Source organism: Corvus moneduloides, chromosome 4 (genome assembly GCF_009650955.1).
Source record: "Corvus moneduloides isolate bCorMon1 chromosome 4, bCorMon1.pri, whole genome shotgun sequence".
Classification (NCBI taxonomy): Eukaryota; Metazoa; Chordata; class Aves; order Passeriformes; family Corvidae; genus Corvus; species Corvus moneduloides.
In genome coordinates this window covers 64,309,146-64,329,620 of record NC_045479.1, presented here as the reverse complement: position 1 = coordinate 64,329,620, position 20,475 = coordinate 64,309,146, and the positions used below count along the sequence as shown (strand labels likewise).

Sequence of the window (20,475 nt, the reverse complement as noted above, 5' to 3'; positions counted from 1 at the left end):
TGTGTGTGATACCAACCATGCCACACACTCGTTTGCTTGGTTTTGCTATGGGCAACTTGGCTATTTTTATGAGTATCCCCCTGAATTCCAATTTTTTTGTGTATAAAAATACTACCCTTTAGTTCAGCAGTCAACTGAAACAAATTTATTACTGTAATTCTTTTGAATGAGAAATATTGCCTTCCTAAGTTTCTTCAGCTCGAACTGGGTAAATTTTACATTATTTTAATGAAGAATGAATAAAAGCTAAGCACTGGGATTTAGTTTGATCTCTTTATGCCTGATGTTCACCTGAGAGCTAATCCTAATTTGATTAAATTGATAATAACAATAATAATAATAATGAAGCTGTAACCAAACCTGCATATACTAAGTGGCCCTATTTTATACAGAGTAGTGGTGAGAAGGGACTGGCAAAGATAGGAACAATATGTTTTAAGGAGATCTGTGGATAAAGTAGCATGGCTAAAGTTGCAGTACAGTTGGTAACATCAATAAAGGCAAGGATTACTGCAGCAAGGGCAATAATGCCAATTGTAGACATACAGAGATTGGCTGAATCTCTGGGGAGGTTGCTCTTTGAGGGATAGAAAGGAATATAATGAAGAGTTCCTCTGCCTTGCCACAGTGAAGTGGGTTCTTACTTTATTACAGAAACCATAATGAAATTTTTCAGTGGTTAAGCTGCGTTTTCTCAAAGAGTTTTTATTAGCTCTGGTAACAAGTAATTTGGCAGCTTAGTGAAAATATGCTCAGAAAGAAAAGGGCTGCATGTGAGCTGATGTTAAGAGCTTTTTCAGTCTGAAAAGAAGTTAGGAGACTACTATCATACTTTCATTATTTAAGGTGTTGATTATTCTGCAGCATTTGATAGTTCTTCACTAGAATTCAATGTCACAGTTGTTCGTACATCAATGAAGATCTGCTAACACCTCAAAACTACACACTACTACTCCCCAGTAGCTGTCAGTTTTGCAAAAGGCAAATTGTATCTTCACTGTCTACAGGCTACCTCAGTACATCTGCAAAATACACACTTAGACCAAACAGCAAGATAAATTTGAAAAAGAAAGACAATTCTACCAGTAAAACAACCTACCTTTTACCCAACATTAATGATACTCTCCCTGTTAGTCTCTCTCCCATCCCAATATTCAAAGATATATCAGCTGACATCATCTGACCCATCAGATTGTGGGGAGTAGAGAGTCAGGTGCTTAAACCTAAGCCTTGAAAGGTTTGCTTTTATCACAAAAACAATAGCCTGAATGAGATGCAAAACTAAAGGGAAGTCCACTCAGACCTTGCTCTCCTCCCAGTGGCCAACCCATTAGTGGCAAATGGGATGGAGATGTAAGAACAGCTCCCAAATCTCATGTTGTTGCCCAGTTCTGACTTGGAGACTATAACAAGCTCCAGTCTTACTTCATTTTTCAGGCAGACAATTACAATAATTCACTTTCTTCCATTTCTCATCATCTCTGTAAATTTAGATCAAAGAGTTTTAGTGTCTGCATACAGTCAGGGGTTTAGCTGTCCTGTTAGTCTGATCTCTACTTGGAACATTTCTCTGTGTGCCTGAGCATCACAGGAAGCAGCACAGCCATCCTTCCAGTGGTGTGATTGGTGGTCCACTAGAAAAAAAGAGAAGAGAGAAAACACAAGAGGTTACAATGAAAATATATACTTCTCCCAGAAGAAGTAAAACTATGTGGAATCTGTCTGACTTCTCCCCGGGTGTGGCTTTTTTTTCTTACTCTGTCTCAAAAATAATGTCATACTTGGCAACCGAAAACTTTTCTCTCCTGCATCTGAAAAACAAAAAGGTCCCCAGTGCCAATGGCAAAGCTGCTGTGTGCACCCAGCCTGAGCTTCTGCAGCCTTCAGGCAGTGTGGCAAGGACCCTCTCTCTCCATGGCTTTTGGAAAGCAGCCAAAGGGTAAACTCTGTGTAACTGTGCAGACTTTGAAGTATGAAGCTCTTGGAGAGCAGTTTTCATGCCACAGAGCTGTTGTACACACACGGCTTGGAGAAGACTGGCTCCCATCTGACATGGATAACTCAGCTGCAGTAATCTTAAACCCAGTTGGCCTGTCTTTATGGCTCTCTACACTTGACAAAGTTGTCCCTTTTGTTTTGGGACCAAAAATGAGAACAAGGCCTGGACAGGATAATAACGAGAAGAAAAGAACAAGGTAATATTTGAAAAATAGGATATCTTCTGGAAAGTTCTATAGAATGGCAGCATTTGTAACATCTTCTGAAATAAAAAATACAAATTGCATTTATATAAAATTATAACTGTACACTAATTATTAAAAATAAAAGAAGCCCACTTTTCAATGTTATTTACTGAAATACCTGCACAGACTTCAGAGGAGTAATTCAGGTTTACAGTGAGGTAAATTGAAGAATAACCTGAAAATTATGCCTAGAATTGTCTACAGCCTAGTGAGACTGGATGGCTGAAGGGTGTGGGTGGTCTTGCATAATGCTCAATGGAGGAATCTCAGTACTGGGATATTTGGCAAGACTTAAGATAGCTGTGTAACTGCAGTTTGAAAAACGTTGACACATTTTTCCTTTTTGTTTTGGAGTGGGTTTACTGTTGTGGAATGTGGCATGATTTCACATGACAATATCTGTGAAAATGAACAAAAAAAAAATCTGTTCTTCATAATGTAAAGCTTCAGTAAAGACGCATGGAGCTTTGTGGAGTGTCTTGTGTTGATAAGTGTGCCACAAAGCCATGTTAGTACATTTTGCCACACACGAGTAAGTGGCTTTCTCTTCTCATGTGTTTGCTTTTACTTAGAAAGCACATTCCTTCTGCACAAAACTGGCAGCTGCCCACACCTCAGAGGATCTGCCCCTCCTTTTTTATTGAAAGTACTAAATAGAAGATGAAAAATTCTGTTATAGTTTTCAGTACTTTTAATAAAAGAGCACGCCGTCATGAATTACCCTTTCAGTACAACTTTTAAAAGGCACAATGTTAAAAGCCAGTCAATAATCAATCGTGATTTTTTTAAAGTCTGTGAGTTACCAGGATTTCAGGAGTTTTGTGTGTCTTGCAAATTGTAAAAGAAAAGAAGAAAACATCTACTGACATATGTGAACGCTCTGCTTAAGGTCAACTGTTAACTGGTATGTGTTTTCCGATCAACACATGGTCCCCTTCACAAAGAGCTATTGAGTGTTTTACTGCTCCTAATGTATATGTTGAGCTGGTCAAGGTGACAAATTGTTCTTCAGACATACTAGAGCCACCTCTGGGCCTGATTCTCCGAAGACTTCACCTTGGTGCTCTGATTTCCCTTTATAAAAGACTGCATTATCTCAGTCCAGTAATGTTTAAATTCCACTCTCAACTCATTTAGCAAATATACCCACAAGTACTCTAGGTGTATATTTAAACCAGATCATATTTAAATATCATTGACATTTACTTGTTACTTACTCTCATTCCAAATGCAGTAATTAAGTTTCCTTCTAGCAGATTATACATTTTACCTCTGGGTGAAAAGAGGGTTCTGTTTCAGCCTGTACTATCTGAACTCCCTTCTTCTCTCTTGTTCAAGTGATCTTGTTAATTAGTTAGCCTGTGATTTTATGAGCACTTGTAAATCTATTTTCTCCCCTCTAACTTGCTCTTTTTTTTTTTTTTTTAATAAAAATGCAATTAAACCTCTTTCAGATGGATTCAGAATCAGGCAAGTGTGCACATCTGTGATTTCTAGTTCTTATGAAGCTGTTACCTCCTATATAAAAAGCCAGATTTCATTGTAACAGCATTAAAGGAAAGAGTAAAGACTCCCATGCATGAAGAAGAAATAGAGAGATAAAGAAAAGGTCAAAGGTCCATCTGAGCTTTTTGGGCCCTGTGTGGTTAAGGCACTTAAGGGACTGACCAGTAGCACATCTGGCTACTTATGGCTCTTTGGTCAGATGACTGTGTCCCCATTCATGATGGGATTCGCCTAAGAATGGCTGAGGGATGGGTTTTAGTTTGAACACTGCATGAGCAGGGGAAAAATGCTTTAGCTACTCCCTTATCTCAACCCCTTAAGTAGAAGGAATCAATACATATATCTTCAAAGAAAAGGAATATTGACAGTGCAAATGTGACTCATTCTGAAGTTTCGAAAAGAAATATTCAGGCTTTACTTGTTCTTTTTCCATACACATTGAGGAAGTAGTCAATCGTATCCTCAGACTCGCAGTATTATAGCAGACTATTTCCACAAGCACTATGTAAACTATAAAAATGATGCACTTATTTCTTCTATATCTTTACACTAAAAAATTAAAAATAAAGCCAAGAAAACAATAATTAAAATTGTTAGATTCTTATGAAATCTGATACCATTTAACTAAATCTTTTCCTAGTCATTTCTACTAAAAAGTCATGAAACAGAGAGGTTCGTAAATACAAAGTAGAAAGGAAAATATTTAAACTAAAATAAAACACATTTTCTTCTGGCTTGTTTAGTTTGTTTGTGGGGTTTTGTTGTTGTTGTTGTTGGGGTTTTTTTGTAATTATTTTTTATAACTTTGCAAATACCTCAGATTTCACTCACATTCTTAAAATACATAACCATTCCATTCAATGCTAGCAACATTATGCGTGGTGTCTATATGTCCAAACTACTTTTTCACCTGTTTAATCATGATCTGTGGGCAAAAGGGGACCATTTCCATTTGATGTTATTGTTTTACTTAAGTATTTATTTCTAGGAAAAAAAAAAAGAAAAAGAAAATTGGTTTCATTCCAATTCCTAGAAGGGGAGATTTTACATTGCAGTTTCACATTTGGCATGGGCTGGCATATTTTTTGGCACAAACTCAAGGCTTAATGAGGCTTAAAGAGAGTCTTACAGCTTCCATAACCAGAGGCTGACATTGAGCTTACTGCTAGATGTACACAAGGCATGTGATTTGTGCACCCCACACCCCATGAGAGCGTAAAGTAAAACACCATAGTATTGCTGACATCCACATCACTAAGGCTACATAAAATCCATGCCAGTTTGGGCAGCAGAGGTTCCCTGGGGAGATGTAGCCCATCTTCCTGGAAAGTTGTGTTTGTGCCCTTCACTGTGGTGCTGCATGTGAATGGATTGCTGTGCTTTACTTCCTACTTGTTTCTGAGGCAAAGACACCAAATCTCTGCTTTTGCTCTGAACTTCCCCATAAAAAGCCTTCTGAGAATGAATCCTTATGCCAGCAGGAAAGAGGAGGAAATCATATTCTTTCTTTCACTCTTCCACAGGGCATCCTAAATTAAAAGCTTGACAGAGCATCCTTAGGCTTGCTCAAAGAAGCCGTGCTAGGCTGGAAATGCAGGGATGGTAGAGTGCAGGCAGGACTACATGCAGTCTCTCACGTGTCCTAGTTTATCCTCAGTTTAGCAGTGGACGAATTCAGTGCTTTGAACTTGGGCTAGGGATGCTTGCATACCATGGCTGTAGCTTAGCAAACCCTGCAACATAAAGATAATTCTGGATTATATTAAACATTCAGTAATAAGTGGTCTGCAAAAGGAAGTTATATTTTGGGAAAGTCCTGATAAAAATTCCATAGATTTCAGTAACAGATGCATCAAACATCTTTTTAAGATGTCAACCAAGGAAGTTGCTTAGGGTCTTACCTCTACGTATTAGGGATTATTATATTCCTTAGTCTGGGAGAGTCAGGCTGTTTTCAACATTGTGGTACCAGTGAATTTGAATTAAGGAGTGATGAAGGGTTGAGGCTGAGTGATTAACTAAGACATTTAGAGGACTGCCTGATAGATCTAGCTCTTTTATCCTTACACAGTCCTTATGTCCTTATGGACAATTTGGGTATAACAGGCTGTGTGAGATAACTACACCTTCCTGGATTCCCCATCTTGAATAGCTGTAATTGTTTTGTTCTGGCCTAAATATAATATTTGTAACAAACCTAACTATGCTCATTTAGGTTTGTTACAAAGGCTTTTGTGATGCCAGTAATAGATATTGGACAAATATTTTGTTACTCCTTCTGTAAGAACAAAACTTTTTAAAAGTAATACTTTTTGTTTGTGGTGGATTAGAGAGATAATTAAAGAGTAGAAGTTAGACTGTCTAATTGTCAGTAAGCTGTGCACTGTGTACAGAGAAAACTTCCAGTCATTTGGATCTCCAAAATTTGTAGTTCAATAATAAGCATAATTCTAGAATGAGAATTCACTGAAGCTTTTGTTTTTTCATTAAAGCAACCTGTCCTCTAAGATCAGATTTCTTACACTAGGGATCAAGTTGTTATTGGTTTTATCCCTAAGGAAAGGCAACATTCACCAACTGATGAAGAAAAACTATGAGCAAAGATTATTTTTGTATCATTAAGGATGAAACTTACTTGTATATTGTTTTATTGTCAAATAAAATTGTTAATATTCAGAGAGCTGTCTGCAGCATCATTCTCTATATAGGGCTTACTGCTTTCAATGTTTGGTTAAATTCTCAAAGCATGGAATAGAATTGCTCTGAATGTCAGTAAATGTCTACTTCATTTTTTGACAAAAAACTCTTGGAGATGAAAGGGAGTGAAAGGCCATACAGCATCCTTGCAGGCACCGCTTTCTCCAAGCAACAACAAACAGAGAGTAAATCTTTAAAAAATAACATTTTCTTGGGTGATGATGTGGTAAATTTTGTTGACTGAAAATAAAATTTGATTAGTTATAAATTCCCTCCCTACTTGCTTGAGTAGCCCAGAAAGTCTAATAAGCTGTAAGCTTCAGCACTAAAAGAAATAAAACTAATAAATCAGTGTGAGAGTATTTGTTCCACGGCTTTCCTTCCTCTTGTGAATGGTGTTGAGTTTCCATAGTCTAGTAACCTGGCATAAGGTGTTCTCCTCATCAGCACCTCAGTGGAGGCAGATTATCCTTCAGGAGCCTTAGTAAGAATAATACCATTTCAAAGAGGTTCAAATTCCAAGAAAATAATGGATTTTGATAAATGAAAGTTGTGGAAATCTGTTGCTGGCTTTGTCTCTTGTTTAAAAGCAATCATCATGATCATGATTATCTTTTACATCAGCCATGGTGTTTTTCATTGGCAACCACTGTCAGTCAGTGAGGCAATAAGGAGGGACATCATATTGTGCAATCACTGTGCTCACATTTACCCTGTGCTGTGTGGGAAACCCTCCCAGTTTATCTGTGCTTTCCTGGTGTATCAAATGTACAGTTGGGAGAACGTTCAGTTTCACCTTACAGCTGCCAAATGTTATGGTAAAATTAATAATGCCCCAGGAAAAGGCATGAGCACAGGCGTCTGGGGCTGGTTGTGAGAATTTCAGAGCGGCCAAAGGTACTGAGCATTGTGAGTCACTGTGCTGGTGAGTCTCCCAGGTGCCTTGGGCAATCCTAGCTAAAAGGTTCAAGGGAGGATTTTTTTTAAAGTGAAGTAAAATGGTTGATTTTTCAAGCACTAAAGAAAGACTTCTGAAAGTACTGTGAACAATTTTCATATATATTTAACAAGTTCTGTTTCAGTTTTTAGGCACAGGTTGTAAATCTTGATTGTATGTTTATCTATTGTCGAGGGACAAGATAAATACTATTTGTGGGTTTTTTTTAATATTGCCGTAAATAAATGCCTGTAGGAAACTCAGCTCCTGAAAGCTGTCACACACCTAAATTAATCAAAACACTATTATCTTTCAGTGACTGGGGATATTTTTCATCTTCCTATGAAACTATTTAACAATGATAAAAATTAATTGGAGTTATGTATGATATTTATCAATTTAAATTATATTCTGGTAAGTGTTCTCCCAATCATTAGTTCTCTACTACACAGGTATGAATCCTAGGACTTTAACTTTTGCCTGCTATTAAAAATGGCTCTTCAAGTAATTTTCAAAATAAAAAAATTGCTCTCAGGTAAATATGTGTTTTGCAGAAGGTGCATATTTTAGGCACACTTATTTTGGCACCTTTTTTTTTTTTTTTAAATAGTGCACATATAAAGAATTATCTATGTTTTGAGAGTTTTGTTTTATAAAATATCAATATCTTTAGATGACTAATTTTGTATAAGGCATTTACTGTTTTCCGTAGGGAATGAATGAGCAAAAGACTTTGCCTTTAAAAAACCTTTAGCAACAGTGACAAGCCATATTGTCCCAGATAAAGTTTGCAACTGAGAACTGTGGGATCAGATCTTACATTTATGAATAAATATTATAGCAGAGCTTCATTTTCATAAGTACTGTGTATTTGCCACCCTTTTAGAGAGATGGGGAACACAATTCAATACTAATATTCATGAAGAAAGAAAGCATAATTATATGTTAAATATTTTAACAAAGACAAATTGATTATTAAGGTTTTATTTTTCCACTCTCAGCTTTTGAGAAATATCCCTTCTGTTATTACTGAAAAAGTGAAACAATCTGACTGGGGGCCAAAATATATTGGCCAAACAAAGATGAGAAGGCTGAGCTTTCTTGAGGGCAGCAAGTAATACTTATATTGCAGTTGCTTATGCTATTCCTGTAACAGGCCTGATCCTGCACTGCTGAGATCAAAGGGTGTTTTCACTTCACTTTGTTGAAGAAAGTTTTATGTGGAAAAATAGAGCTCCTTCTACAGTTCTGTTAGTTTGGTCCAAACCCATAAACAAACAACTGAATGAACAGACACATTTAGGCTTGACTGAATAATTTTCTTTTTAAGTAAGCCACGCATGGTGTTGAAGAACAAAATAAAATTTGACCTTGAAAATGATAAAAACCTATTATTAGTGAAGTCCCCTGTTAGGAAAAGGAAGTAAAGCGTTCTTCTGTAGTTTTCATTGATCTTGCGGATTTTCTGCAGTCGTAAACTTCAAAATGTATTGAACATATTGATTTATTTAATAAATTATCTTCCTTAAAAGCCAAAGCTGTAAATAATAATATCCATTAAAATAAGAATTAATTAGATGAATGAATAACAGCACTGCCTGATTTCTATGAGCTACATCTATCTACTTAATGTACAAAATAATTGTATTCAAACTGGGAAAAGAAATTTTGTTTTACATCAACCATCGTATTATTATCTAGTGTCCAGTGAGGGTTTTTTGTCTCTCTGACCACATTTGTGTCCAAAGATGTCTTTATTTAGAAAGAAATGCAGTTGAGAAACAACAAACATGAGTGAACTGCTTTACTATGCTACTGTCTTTACTATTTCAGAGCTGCAAGAAACTAAGACCTCTGAGTATCACAGAATATCTCACAGCCCCCTGGATTACAGGATATTATTGATGGATGAAGATCAGGATCGGATCTATGTGGGGAGTAAAGATCATATTCTGTCTTTGAATATTAACAATATAAGCCAAGACCCCCTCAGTGTAAGTTCAAGTTCTATTTTGAGAATCTGAGGTTGCTTAGTCCATGCCTTTGCTTTTAAGACAAAAAAATAGTATTTCATTATTTTGCATCCATGCCCTCACCTGATTGAACTTTTAGTCCTTGTTTTATGTGTAATGCAGATGAGGCTGTATGTTGTTTTTCAAACACTGTTTAAAACTGACCTATTTACTAATTTTGAAACAACATTCAGCTTGGCCTGGCATCACAAGGAAAATTTGTATGGTTTGACACTTTCCACCTCTCTCCAAGATAAAATAGTTCAGAGATGCACTTTTAAAAGTATCCTGCAAGGAAGAATAAGATACACACTATCATTCTCAAGCCGTACAGAAAAAAACAAGGACAGAGTTGTCCTTAGCCTTCTATTATATTTTTAATGTTTTGTCCTCTGGCCCCAAATCATTGAACTATTTTCTAATCTCTTGTTATGTCTGTGTCAGCCTTTGCCCTTCAGTTGGGTAGCTGAGACACCTCATTTGGAGTTTTCCAGGCACTGTGACCCACATCTACCCCTTGACACCTCTTTTCTGGCTTCTCTCATTTACTGAGATGGTGTTTTCCAAGGACTCTGTGTTCCCTCACAAAACAGTAAGAAGCAACCTCTGTGTGAAAATAAAAACATTATCAAATGCTTAAGCTCCTTTCACAGACTCCTCTCTTGTCTCCAAAGCCAGTTGAAATTCAGCCTGTCTGCTTTTGAAGTAGGTGACCTGCAGAAGTGCTTGTGTGCCCAGAAGATTGACTGTTGAGCTTTACCTGTCTACAGACTTTGTCTTGCCTGTCTTTAGACTATCACAGCTACTACCCTGCCTGAAAGTGTGCCATAAAGGCCTTGTTCTACCAAATCTATCCAATCCTTTAATCTGTGGGCTTTATTACTGTACCTCAGAAGGACTGAGGGGCAGCGATACCCAGCTTGCAGCAGGGAAGATAAATGCCTTCCTTAAGAGACAAGGCTTTTAATGTGTCAGGGGAGAGAGAGGGGCCCTGCCAGAGAGTGATTGAGCACAGTTGAATTAGGCTTTGCTCTGAATCACCCTCTGGACATGCCTGTCCACCTGAATTGATTGTGCAGGGAGTCAGGGGAGGCTCATTCTAACTTACACATTTAAATTAAATGCCTCTCGTTCAATGGTGTGAATGCATACTTCCCTCCTCTAATGGTACCCAAATCTCCCTCTGAAATGGGGCTGCCTTCTCAGATCTGAAATATCTTCTGTGACCCTTTTGCTAATTTCTGTCTCCCCAGTGATCCAGCCACCCTGGTCTGGAAGGAGCTGTGCCCAGCACGGCACGCTCCCTCCCGTCCTTAGCAGGTCGAGTTTAATCCTATGCAGTTTGGTTAGATAGGAGGACTTCTGTTACATGAAATATTTTCTGCAGTATAAAGCTGTGAGGAATTTCAACAGCTCATGTAGGCCTGGAGAAACAAGAACAAAAAAAAAAAAAAAAAAAAAAAAAAAAAAAAAAAAAAAAAAAATCAGCAGAAAGGAAAAACACACAACGGTTTCTGGCAGTGGATGTGATCAGTGGATGCAATTCCACACAGTCTTCCATTTGTTTATTTATTTTAACAACAGATTCACTTTGCTGATCTTGTATGTCTATAGAAGTCCTGTATACATATACATTCAAATCCACAATTCTACATATATATAACTATGTGTACATATATACACAGAGATCTTTTAATGCTGTTGTTTATGTTGTCTTGAGGCTCAATGTTATCAGGCTTTGTCACTTACTAGATTTCTAGGGATAAATTTCTAATGGATGTCTTTTCTACTTCAAAATCAAAATAAATAATGGAAGAAGCTCAAAATATTTAGAGTTTGAGATATACAGATAAATATTCAGATATTGAGGTATTTGTGGAAAAGCTGTCTGAAAGAAATATACGTGAAATCTTGAGATTTAAAGCAGGTTTTATCATAATCTAGCCAAACCTTTGATGATAAAATTGAAAAATTGTTACAATAACCCTTCCTTCAATATTTTAGTCTTCTGGTTTCTAGTGTGAAAAATTTCTATAAGTTCAGTAAAAGTAAAAATGTAAAGATGGGTAGTAATTTAGGCAATAGTGGTGAAAAATCTCTCTTATTTAGAAGAAAACAATCTAAATAAATTGATTAACTTGCCTGAAAAATGTGTAATAGACTTAATATATATTAGGCAAAGGCTTGGACCTTGATTTTGTTTAGTGCATGCTAAGTCAAAGATAATTTTATTTATCAACAAAAATCCTTTTTTTCTTTATAATCAAAGTGTAAATGATATCTAAATATTAATGTATTAGTGTAAGTTAGGCAGTGAAATTGGCTTTTTAAAAATTGCATAATAAATATACTACTTGAATAATACTTCTTTCCTTACAGATTTTCTGGCCAGCATCAGCGAACAAGGTTGAAGAGTGCAAAATGGCTGGCAAGGATCCTACGGTAAATTATAATCCACATGCACGTATAAACAAATTAGGTACTTGGCAATAAAGTAAGAGCACCTTGAGTGCAGCCAAAGCAAAATGAAAGAAGTGTTTGTTTTGCTTTTGAAATGCTTTGCAAGCCAATCTATAAAGTGAAATTCTGGAAAAACAGGCAATGTAAACAGAATGCACCTTCAGATTTTGACAGATAGGAAAAGATATGCAGTGTCCATTTCCTGGCCTTTTTTGGTTGTTACTAATCAAACTAGGTAATTGTACTTTTCCAAATATGTCCTGGGGTGATGCTGAACAGCCTGCTGAGCTGCTCTTCGGAGCAGGGAAGTTCTCTGGCTGCTCCCCCCAGGAACACGCTGTGAAGGTGGGTGGTACCCACTGTCTGCAGTCTGAAGACCCCAGCTGTGCACCAGTTTTCAGATGATGTTGCATGGTACTGGCTTCTGCTGAACCAAAAATATGAATGCCTTTAAAAGTAAATAAACCAGTGCAGTCTGCTAAAGGACTAACTCCACTGATTTTCATGAGGATGACTGATGGCACAGTTTCCAATCATGTGCTCATTAAACACATGCAATTCTCACTGTCTTGGGTGAGATTTGGATGATTGAATATTAAAGCGGTTCTGAGATCTTGGTAAGGAAAAATATTCAGAAAATAAATCTATTTCCAACCTAAAGTGCATTAACAGTTGATCATACTAAAAAACAAAAGAGCTAGAGAAAAAAGGGATGGAAAAAACTGTAAATCAAATACTGTGAACTGTGTGGAACTTAACATTCTGTTTTAATTTTCATGCTGATCTGAAAATGTTACTCTAGGTCTTCAGTACAAAGCAACAATTGACTGCAAATCTCAATTTAAAGTTTTGGAAAGAAGCTTTTTATACAAATAGCAAAATCTGATATTTGGACTTGCTTTCTTTTTAATCATCTCATTTTATGTTGAGCAAATTAGGGGGGAAAAGAGGTATCCTTAAGGAAACTTCCTAAGGTTACTTCTTGTTTTCCTGTAGAGGTCTGGCTTCTTCTCATGCAAGGTAGAGAGAAATCTGTGAATGAAAATTGCATTGCTGTGTGGAAGTGGGAAAGCTACATGGACTCCTCTATAACTCATCTGTGGTGCTCAATCAGAGAGAGCCCAGTTCCCAGAGCAGGCAAAATGACATGAAAAGGAACAGCTGTCCAAATCCAGAGACTAACAAATTCAGTAGCTGTTTTCATCATGCTATTAAAATTCTATGTCATGTCTATTCCCTAGAGTTCCCAACATCTCATAACGTTTGCCACTGTGTGGAATGACTGTTCTCTGTTTCCTGCAGCACGGCTGTGGGAACTTTGTGCGTGTGATCCAGTCGTACAATCGCACCCACCTGTACGTGTGTGGCAGTGGCGCCTTCAGCCCCGTCTGCGTGTACGTCAACAGGGGACGCCGGTCTGAGGTAACTCTCTTTTCACTTTATCCACTCGTTGTGCGGAGCATCCTACTGGCGTGATGCGAAAGCTCAAAGTTTTGAAAAGGCAAAAATCATTGTTCCCAGTAGGTTCCCTCACCAATGTTGAATAGCAAAAGAACAAAGATCCATAGTTTTCTGACCCATTACCAGCTAGAAGCAAAGCCGTGATCAAAAGCCATGCCTCAAATGTGATGGTTGTCCAAAATTCCACAATCATGCCAAATGCTGGGCTACATTTGATGCTACTATTTATTTGACATTGTCTGGTGAATTCATTCCTACCATGTGGTGGAAAACTGCCCAAGAAATACTTAAAAGGAAATAGCCAGTTAGATGAAAAATAAAATACAAAGTCCACTTTTTATAACTTCCATATGTTACTGATTCCTGGGAGAAGCCCTTAATTTGGCTGACTATGTGAAAGTTTGCTGGACTTCAGCTTAATACCCTCTAGATGCACTCCCAATACAGGAACTTTATCTACTGCACAAGTTTTGCCCCACTAGATGGTGCCTGGATGAAGCTGGTAAGTTTCTCTTCACTGTAAGGTCTTAGTTTTTCTAATCGGTCTCCAGTTTTTCTATATTCAGTTTCACTGTGTGTATTTTCACTGTAAGTACCAGATGTTTCAGAAGTATATGGTCCAAGTTTCCTGATTTGAAAGTGAAATGTTTGTTTATGTGCAAATGTAATAGGTAATAAATTAAGCAACCAGGAGGAAGAAGAAAGGCACTTAACCAGGCGGCAGCACCTCAGTAGCTTTTGGGTCAGATTCATGTCTGCAGGCACAGGGGTGTGCAGTATATTTTCCAGAACAATGTGGAAGCAGATGTGTTGGGAAGGAAGATCAGAGCGTGCTACCTGGAGCTTTGCCATGTGAGGGCAGCTTTAAAAGCAGGGCTGGCTTCTGGGGAAGACACTGGGAAATTCATCACTGCTTTAATTGGGAGTGGGATGGAAATTCTGGCCAAGACCAAGATTTCTGCATAGCTTTCCAGGGAGGTGATTAGTCAATGTTTCTCCAGATCAGTTTGCATTGGATGATCTCAGTGACTTTTGGTAGATCCCTACCTGGCTCCAGCTTCCTTAATACAGCCCACAGTCAGAATCACTGCACCTTCAGTCCTAATTAATGGTCTAAAAGTAGAGATTGTAGGCCTGCATTTAAAGTGAGAAGCAAGCAGAGCTAAGTATGTAAATCCATCCTCCTGGTTAAAAAATTCTGCATTAACTTATTTTGACGTATTTTGAAACAGGGGTCACCTTTCCCCAGCATTATTCTATTTCTTGAAAAATCATTTTTTCAGTGATCTCATTTCTCATTTGTCTTTAATTAATGTAATACTCCTTTATCATCTTAAGTACTGGTATCGCAGCCCAGAGAAGCTTGAATCTCATTATTTTAGACTGTTTGTAAATGAGATTGGGACAGAGGGGAGGGCAGGAAATGACATCTCCAGATGATGCAAGATGTTAAATTTCTTAAATGAAAAGTAAAAATGCATGACTTGGAAAAGCAGAACTGGCTTCACTTAGCCTGTCTGTATAGCTACATGCCTATGATCAATTGATTAAATAAACTGCTGCTTCAGACGTCTGGAGTCTGTGAGACACTTGACTGTAGGCACTTCATGCTCAAAGCCATTACTGTACAGGCCAACAATAGCATAACAGTTTAAACCCGAGCATTTCCTTCTGAACTCATTCCATATATCTGTGCTCGACTAATTGATAGAGCAGAATGAGGAACTGTGTAGTGCTGATGGGACCAGTAAAAACTCATTTTGTCCTCTGCTTTTATCATTTCACCTTCAGTTTGGTACAGTTTTCAATGCACAAAAGGTTGTTTTTGCATGTGCAGAATGAATATTTTTCAAAGCACATCTGTTTTTATCTAGAAGCTACAACGCCTGGCAGAGTCATAGCCAACAACCATAAGAACTGAGCCTGTTTTGCTCTCCTGTCTCTGGGATTCCACATAAGCTCACAAAAGATAGGGGTTTCATTGATGAGGCAAAATTGTGTCCTTTCCCCTGAAACAGAGGTTATAAAACAATTAATTTTTTTCCTTGGCACATTTGATACTTTGGTCTTTGGTAATTATTCCCTTAGTCACCCAAATATATTCTAATGTCAAAGTGAATGCAAACAGAAGGAAATGTAATCCGTATGTGAAATAATTATAGACTAAATAGCAGTTTAATATATATGAAAATCAAGTGTAATCCTGGAGCTAGTTTAATAGAACAGTAATGGGCATTTTGAATTGGTAAATAGTGGTTTAATATAGTAAATATGGATTAGAATCAAGTTGCATATAATCTAGAAGTAAAAAAACAACAAAGAAACCACCCAAGATCACATTAGAAAGTTCATACTTATGTTTAACATTGTTTAGAGAGCTTATTACTGAAACAATAGATAAGATCTCTGAGATTAAATTAGGCAAACAGAAGAGGGGGAAAAGAGAGAGGACAATGATATGAAAACTTCCTGCTGCAGCTGTTCATTTGAGCTTGGTGTAATCTTCAATTTGCTGGTGCCAAATGGCTGCTCAGGGACTGGTGTGGCATCCCCACTCCCTGTGATTTACATTGGCTGTTAAAGAGAATATAAGGAGTTGCTGTACTTTCTCAAATAACTAACTGTTGGCATCGACATCACAGAAACCTTTCTTTGGAATTTCTGTCAGCTACTTTTTTCATTTGAATTGTTTTAAGTTTGGTTGTTTGTTGGGTTTTTTCTTGCAATTGTATCTTTTGTCTTTTTATTAAAGATTGGAAGTTTGTTTTCGGAGCCCAAGAACAAGTAGTTAGGTATACAGTGGTGTGTGAGTCAGTGTGTGTTGGATCAGTTCATCTGCCATTACTGACTGCAGTTTTTAAGGAAAGAGCTTGGGCCTGAGTCGCTTCTTGCTCAGCACACTGTGCTGGTATTGCTGGGAACCAAGAAGTGGATAGTTGCACCAAAATGGGCAGATTTTCTAAAGTTATTCAGATTGTTTGTATTTCAAGCTGTAGTCCAGATTGCTTCTACTTTGCAAAATATATTTCCTGTTCCTTAATCACATAAAATATAAACAAATCCCTGTACAAACAAATCCCAAATTTCTTAAAAAAAAACCAAAACCCAGGAGATTTCAGGCTATGGTAAGAGGTATAGATAAATCATCTATCACTGTGGATTTGGAGCTCTACACATAATCCAAGAGATGTTACTGAAGAAAATATATGTGATTTAGGGGATTTTTGGAGGTCTGATAGCTCAATAAAGACCAAATGATTTATAATATCATCCAATGACAGTTGTCATAAGAGATTTTTATTTCATATGTGTTATTGTTCTAGTAGCTTTATTATAATGGCCTAGACAGGTATAAGTACAACCATATATTCAAAAAATAAATTGTAAATAACTTCAAAAAAAAAAAGCATTCTCTACACATATTATTGCAGAGATCAGGCAACCCATCCTTAACTGAGACAGAGGGAAAATTTTTTTGATTCAGTGTCTTGAATTTATAACAAGAGTCTTGAAAATAACTGGATGTCAGTGTTATCTAACAAGATGATGGAATTTTGAATAGAAAATAGAAGAGTTGAATAGAAGAGTTAAACTACTGATAGCACAGTAAAAGTGCCCAATAGTGCACTGTTAATAGAGCATTGCTAATGCTGTGAACAGCCAGGCATAAAAATCAGCCTAGATCTGATGGTTTCTGACATGAGAAGTGATACACAAATCTACTTTGCAGGAACAAATCTTCAAGATCGACTCCAAGTGTGAATCAGGAAAGGGACGCTGTTCTTTCAACCCTAACGTGAACACGGTGTCTGTTATGATCAGTAAGTAAAGATACTCCAAGGTGCTGCAGTCTAAACCCGTATGGTCATGTGTAGGGTGGGTTGATGGAATGCCCAGAGGAGGCTGGACACAGAATTCAGCCTCCCAGGAGCAGTACCTTTTGTCTGGCTGATGGGCACAAGGGTTGGGTCCATCCATGTTTCAAAGCTTATCGGAAGCTTAAGGTGGGTGGACAAACAAAATGCAGAAATAAGTTATTGAAAGGGGGAGAGAGACAGAAGACAAAAGGTTCTCCCTTTTCCAGCTTACACATTTTTTCCCAGGATTAGTTTGAGCTTTACATTACCCTGTTTAGCATTTATGTTTGAATGGTTTCTGACCCTGTTCATCCTAGACAGCACTTGTGTCTCATTTAATTATTTGTAAAATCTCAGAGTAGCCAGGGAAAGAAAGCCTGAAGACTTCAGATGCTTTGAATTTCATTTTTATTGTCATTGCTGCTGTAGAACCCACCCACTATTGTAAAGCTCTTCATTCTTCAATTGGCTTTATACCCAACCAGTTTTGAAATTTTCTTCCGTCTGAAAGACCAGAAGTGAAACAATAAAGGATTTCTTCTGTGCTTGTTGCACACCTATGAGAAAACTCAAAGGGGGCACACACTTGGGCAGCCTAAGTCATCTATAACAGATACTTTGCTTTTTTTTGACCAGGAAGAGCTGGAAATATATACTCAGTGTAACCTGACCTTTCACATTTGCAGTATGGTCACGCACTTTTAGTGCCAAGGCCCTGATTTTTCGGCATGTGCCTGCTCCTTGCTGTATTTTTGGCTATGAAGGGAACAGCAGTTGCATGGATTTTTGAGACTTTCTCAGTAAATAAATCTTATTGCACACAGATACTGCGTATTTCATCCAAGATTTACAAGGGATCAATGTGCAGTGTTTCTGCCATTCAGCTTCCTCTGAAATCAATTCCATCAATTACATACTGTGCCAGATATTTACTTGAAAATCTTATGGATCTTAAAGGAAGTATAATACAATCTGTCCTACATGGCCTGTTCAAAATATAAATTGCCTTTTTTTTTTGATTCTTTATTGCAAATATATTTAGTACAAAGGACAAGTATATTTATTCACAGATATATGAACTGAACACCTTTAGGGAGCAGATAAATGCTACCTAGACATTCTCTGAACCTTGGCTGCCCTTATACCTTTATCTCAACAGTGATCTAGGGACAGTGTTTACAAACACTCACTGTGTAAAGAAAATATTTGTTCAAAGTCAGTGATAGATGAGTCCACTGCTACTCATTGCCATTTTGGTATTATTAAGTGAATCAACTGTTTCCTTTCCTTATTCTGTCTGGATTTTATAGGCAACATTAAAGAACATTGTTTCTGAATTATTGTTCATACAGTAAGCTGATTTTTTTCTATGATAGATCTATGGCAGCTTTGTTCATCTTAATAGACTTTTCATTATCTTCTTGATCTCTCAGTTATGTCACTAAAGAGACCTTCCCTAGTGTTTGACTTATCTTTCATGACATAGTTCATCTACAAAGTCTAAATTATTCCACAAAGGTCAAATTCCTTTTAAAAAGAGTCCCATAGATTGGGTTTTTTACTTTCTCCTTTCTGTTGCAAAATCCGGTCACTACAAAAAAATATTAAGCTCTAATGAATTTAGCCTCAGTATCTGTGCCAGAAACATGAACATTTTGTAATTCACAGCTTGTGTTGTAATGAGAGGACTGAGCCAATGTACTGGACTCTCCTTTGAGTTTTTTGCAGGAGGAATTCCCTCCTGTTGCTTCAGAAGATAGGAAATACCACCAGACCAACTAACTCTTCCACAATAAAAGAAGCACTTTTAAATATAGGTGCAATTTCTTGACCATTTTGGGCATCACTGGCCTAGAATACAGCAGGAAAGATAACTCACCCTTCAGAGGAAAGTAAAAATAAATTTGAACTTTGTACAATTTGCCATTGTACAGGGATGCATTTGCATCAAAGCAATAAAAAATGTGCTTTTTGAAGCAGCTTGGCATAACTAGTGTGGAGGAGGCATAACTCTCTCCCCACTAAGACTATGAGATATTTATAAGAGCAGACATACCTCATCAATTGAGTAATTCCCCCCAGTAACAAAGTAAAGTAGTGTGAACTCATTGTGCTGTGCGTACCAAATACTGTGTGGAATTCAAGGATTTTACCAGAAGGAAGTGGAACTGACAGATCTCATCTGATACATGATTAGCAAGCAGACGGTAGGAAAGCTTAAGACATAAGTAATAGCATTTATACGTAATAGGATTAAAATTACATAGTATAGTACTGTTGCTGAAGTGTGGACATATGTGTATATGCGCAGGACTGTACACAATGGTTCTCATTTAGTGAGAACCATAAGCCTGATCTCTTTCAGACAATTTGTTCCATAATAAGAATAAAGTTCTGATGGATTGAGGCAAGGAGGCAAATATACAAAATATAGATTTGTACAGATCTAACATCCTTCTGTCAATACCTGCTCAGGAAGTAAATGCTTCAGCAACATGCAGCAAATGCATTGCTTAAATCTCCTGTGTATGAATCTTGTCATCACAGGGAGAGGTGAGAGCAGAAGAGTGGCTGCTGGATGCCCTGCCAGGGTTCAGTTCAGGCTCCAGTTAGAAGCAGAAAAACAAAATCTCCAGAGTTTTAATACTCTCATGAGCTTCTCAATAGTCTTGCATGCTGATTATGAGCACACACAGACACACACACGCACACAAAAACAGCATGAAAATAGCCTCAAGTATTTCTGAGACTGTGACTCTTGCCAGCTTGACCACACTCTCTGGGTAGTCCAGGAATAGGGACAACATCAATCAAAGGACCCAGCTGTACTGGAATATATTCAGCCACCACTCCCACTCTGAGTTAGAGTTTATTTTAGCTACTGTTTTCTACTCTGGGGTTTCATTGTCATTAGTCAGTGGAAATTGCTTGGTTATTTACAGAGTAGAAAATGAGAGTACATGTAATTATAATTGTAATTGTATATACATGTTTATGCAAACACACACAAACACAAACACAGATAGACATCCTGACTGATGGACTGAGTTTTCAGCCCTGCACAGGGAGTGGAAGCTTATAGCTCTGTTAATGTAGGAGTTGCATGTCTCATTCTGCTCAAGCATAATGACCCTATACTTAGAACCAGGTACTCAAAAAGGGACAACTGTTGCTCCATATTACTCTGGGTGAAGTTCAATAATATAATTGTCAGACCTCTGCAATACTGAAGTCAGCTCAAGGCTGCCTGGGGCAGTCCTAACTGCTGCTGGTAAAAATTGGCACTGATCCACTGACTGCAA

The 20,475-nt window shown here is 37.5% G+C and overlaps 1 protein-coding gene across 4 annotated transcripts in view; it reads left to right on the top strand.

The window, feature by feature from the left end:
* The window catches only part of SEMA3C (semaphorin 3C), a 117,993-nt gene that overhangs the window by 56,506 nt on the left and 41,012 nt on the right, over nt 1-20,475 (top strand). For all 4 annotated transcript variants that reach the window (XM_032106441.1, XM_032106443.1, XM_032106442.1 and 1 more), the window contains 4 exons: nt 9,217-9,377; nt 11,775-11,837; nt 13,158-13,277; nt 17,047-17,137. In XM_032106441.1, coding sequence (XP_031962332.1) covers nt 9,217-9,377; nt 11,775-11,837; nt 13,158-13,277; nt 17,047-17,137 — 435 coding nt within the window. The remainder of the gene's footprint in view (nt 1-9,216; nt 9,378-11,774; nt 11,838-13,157; nt 13,278-17,046; nt 17,138-20,475) is intronic.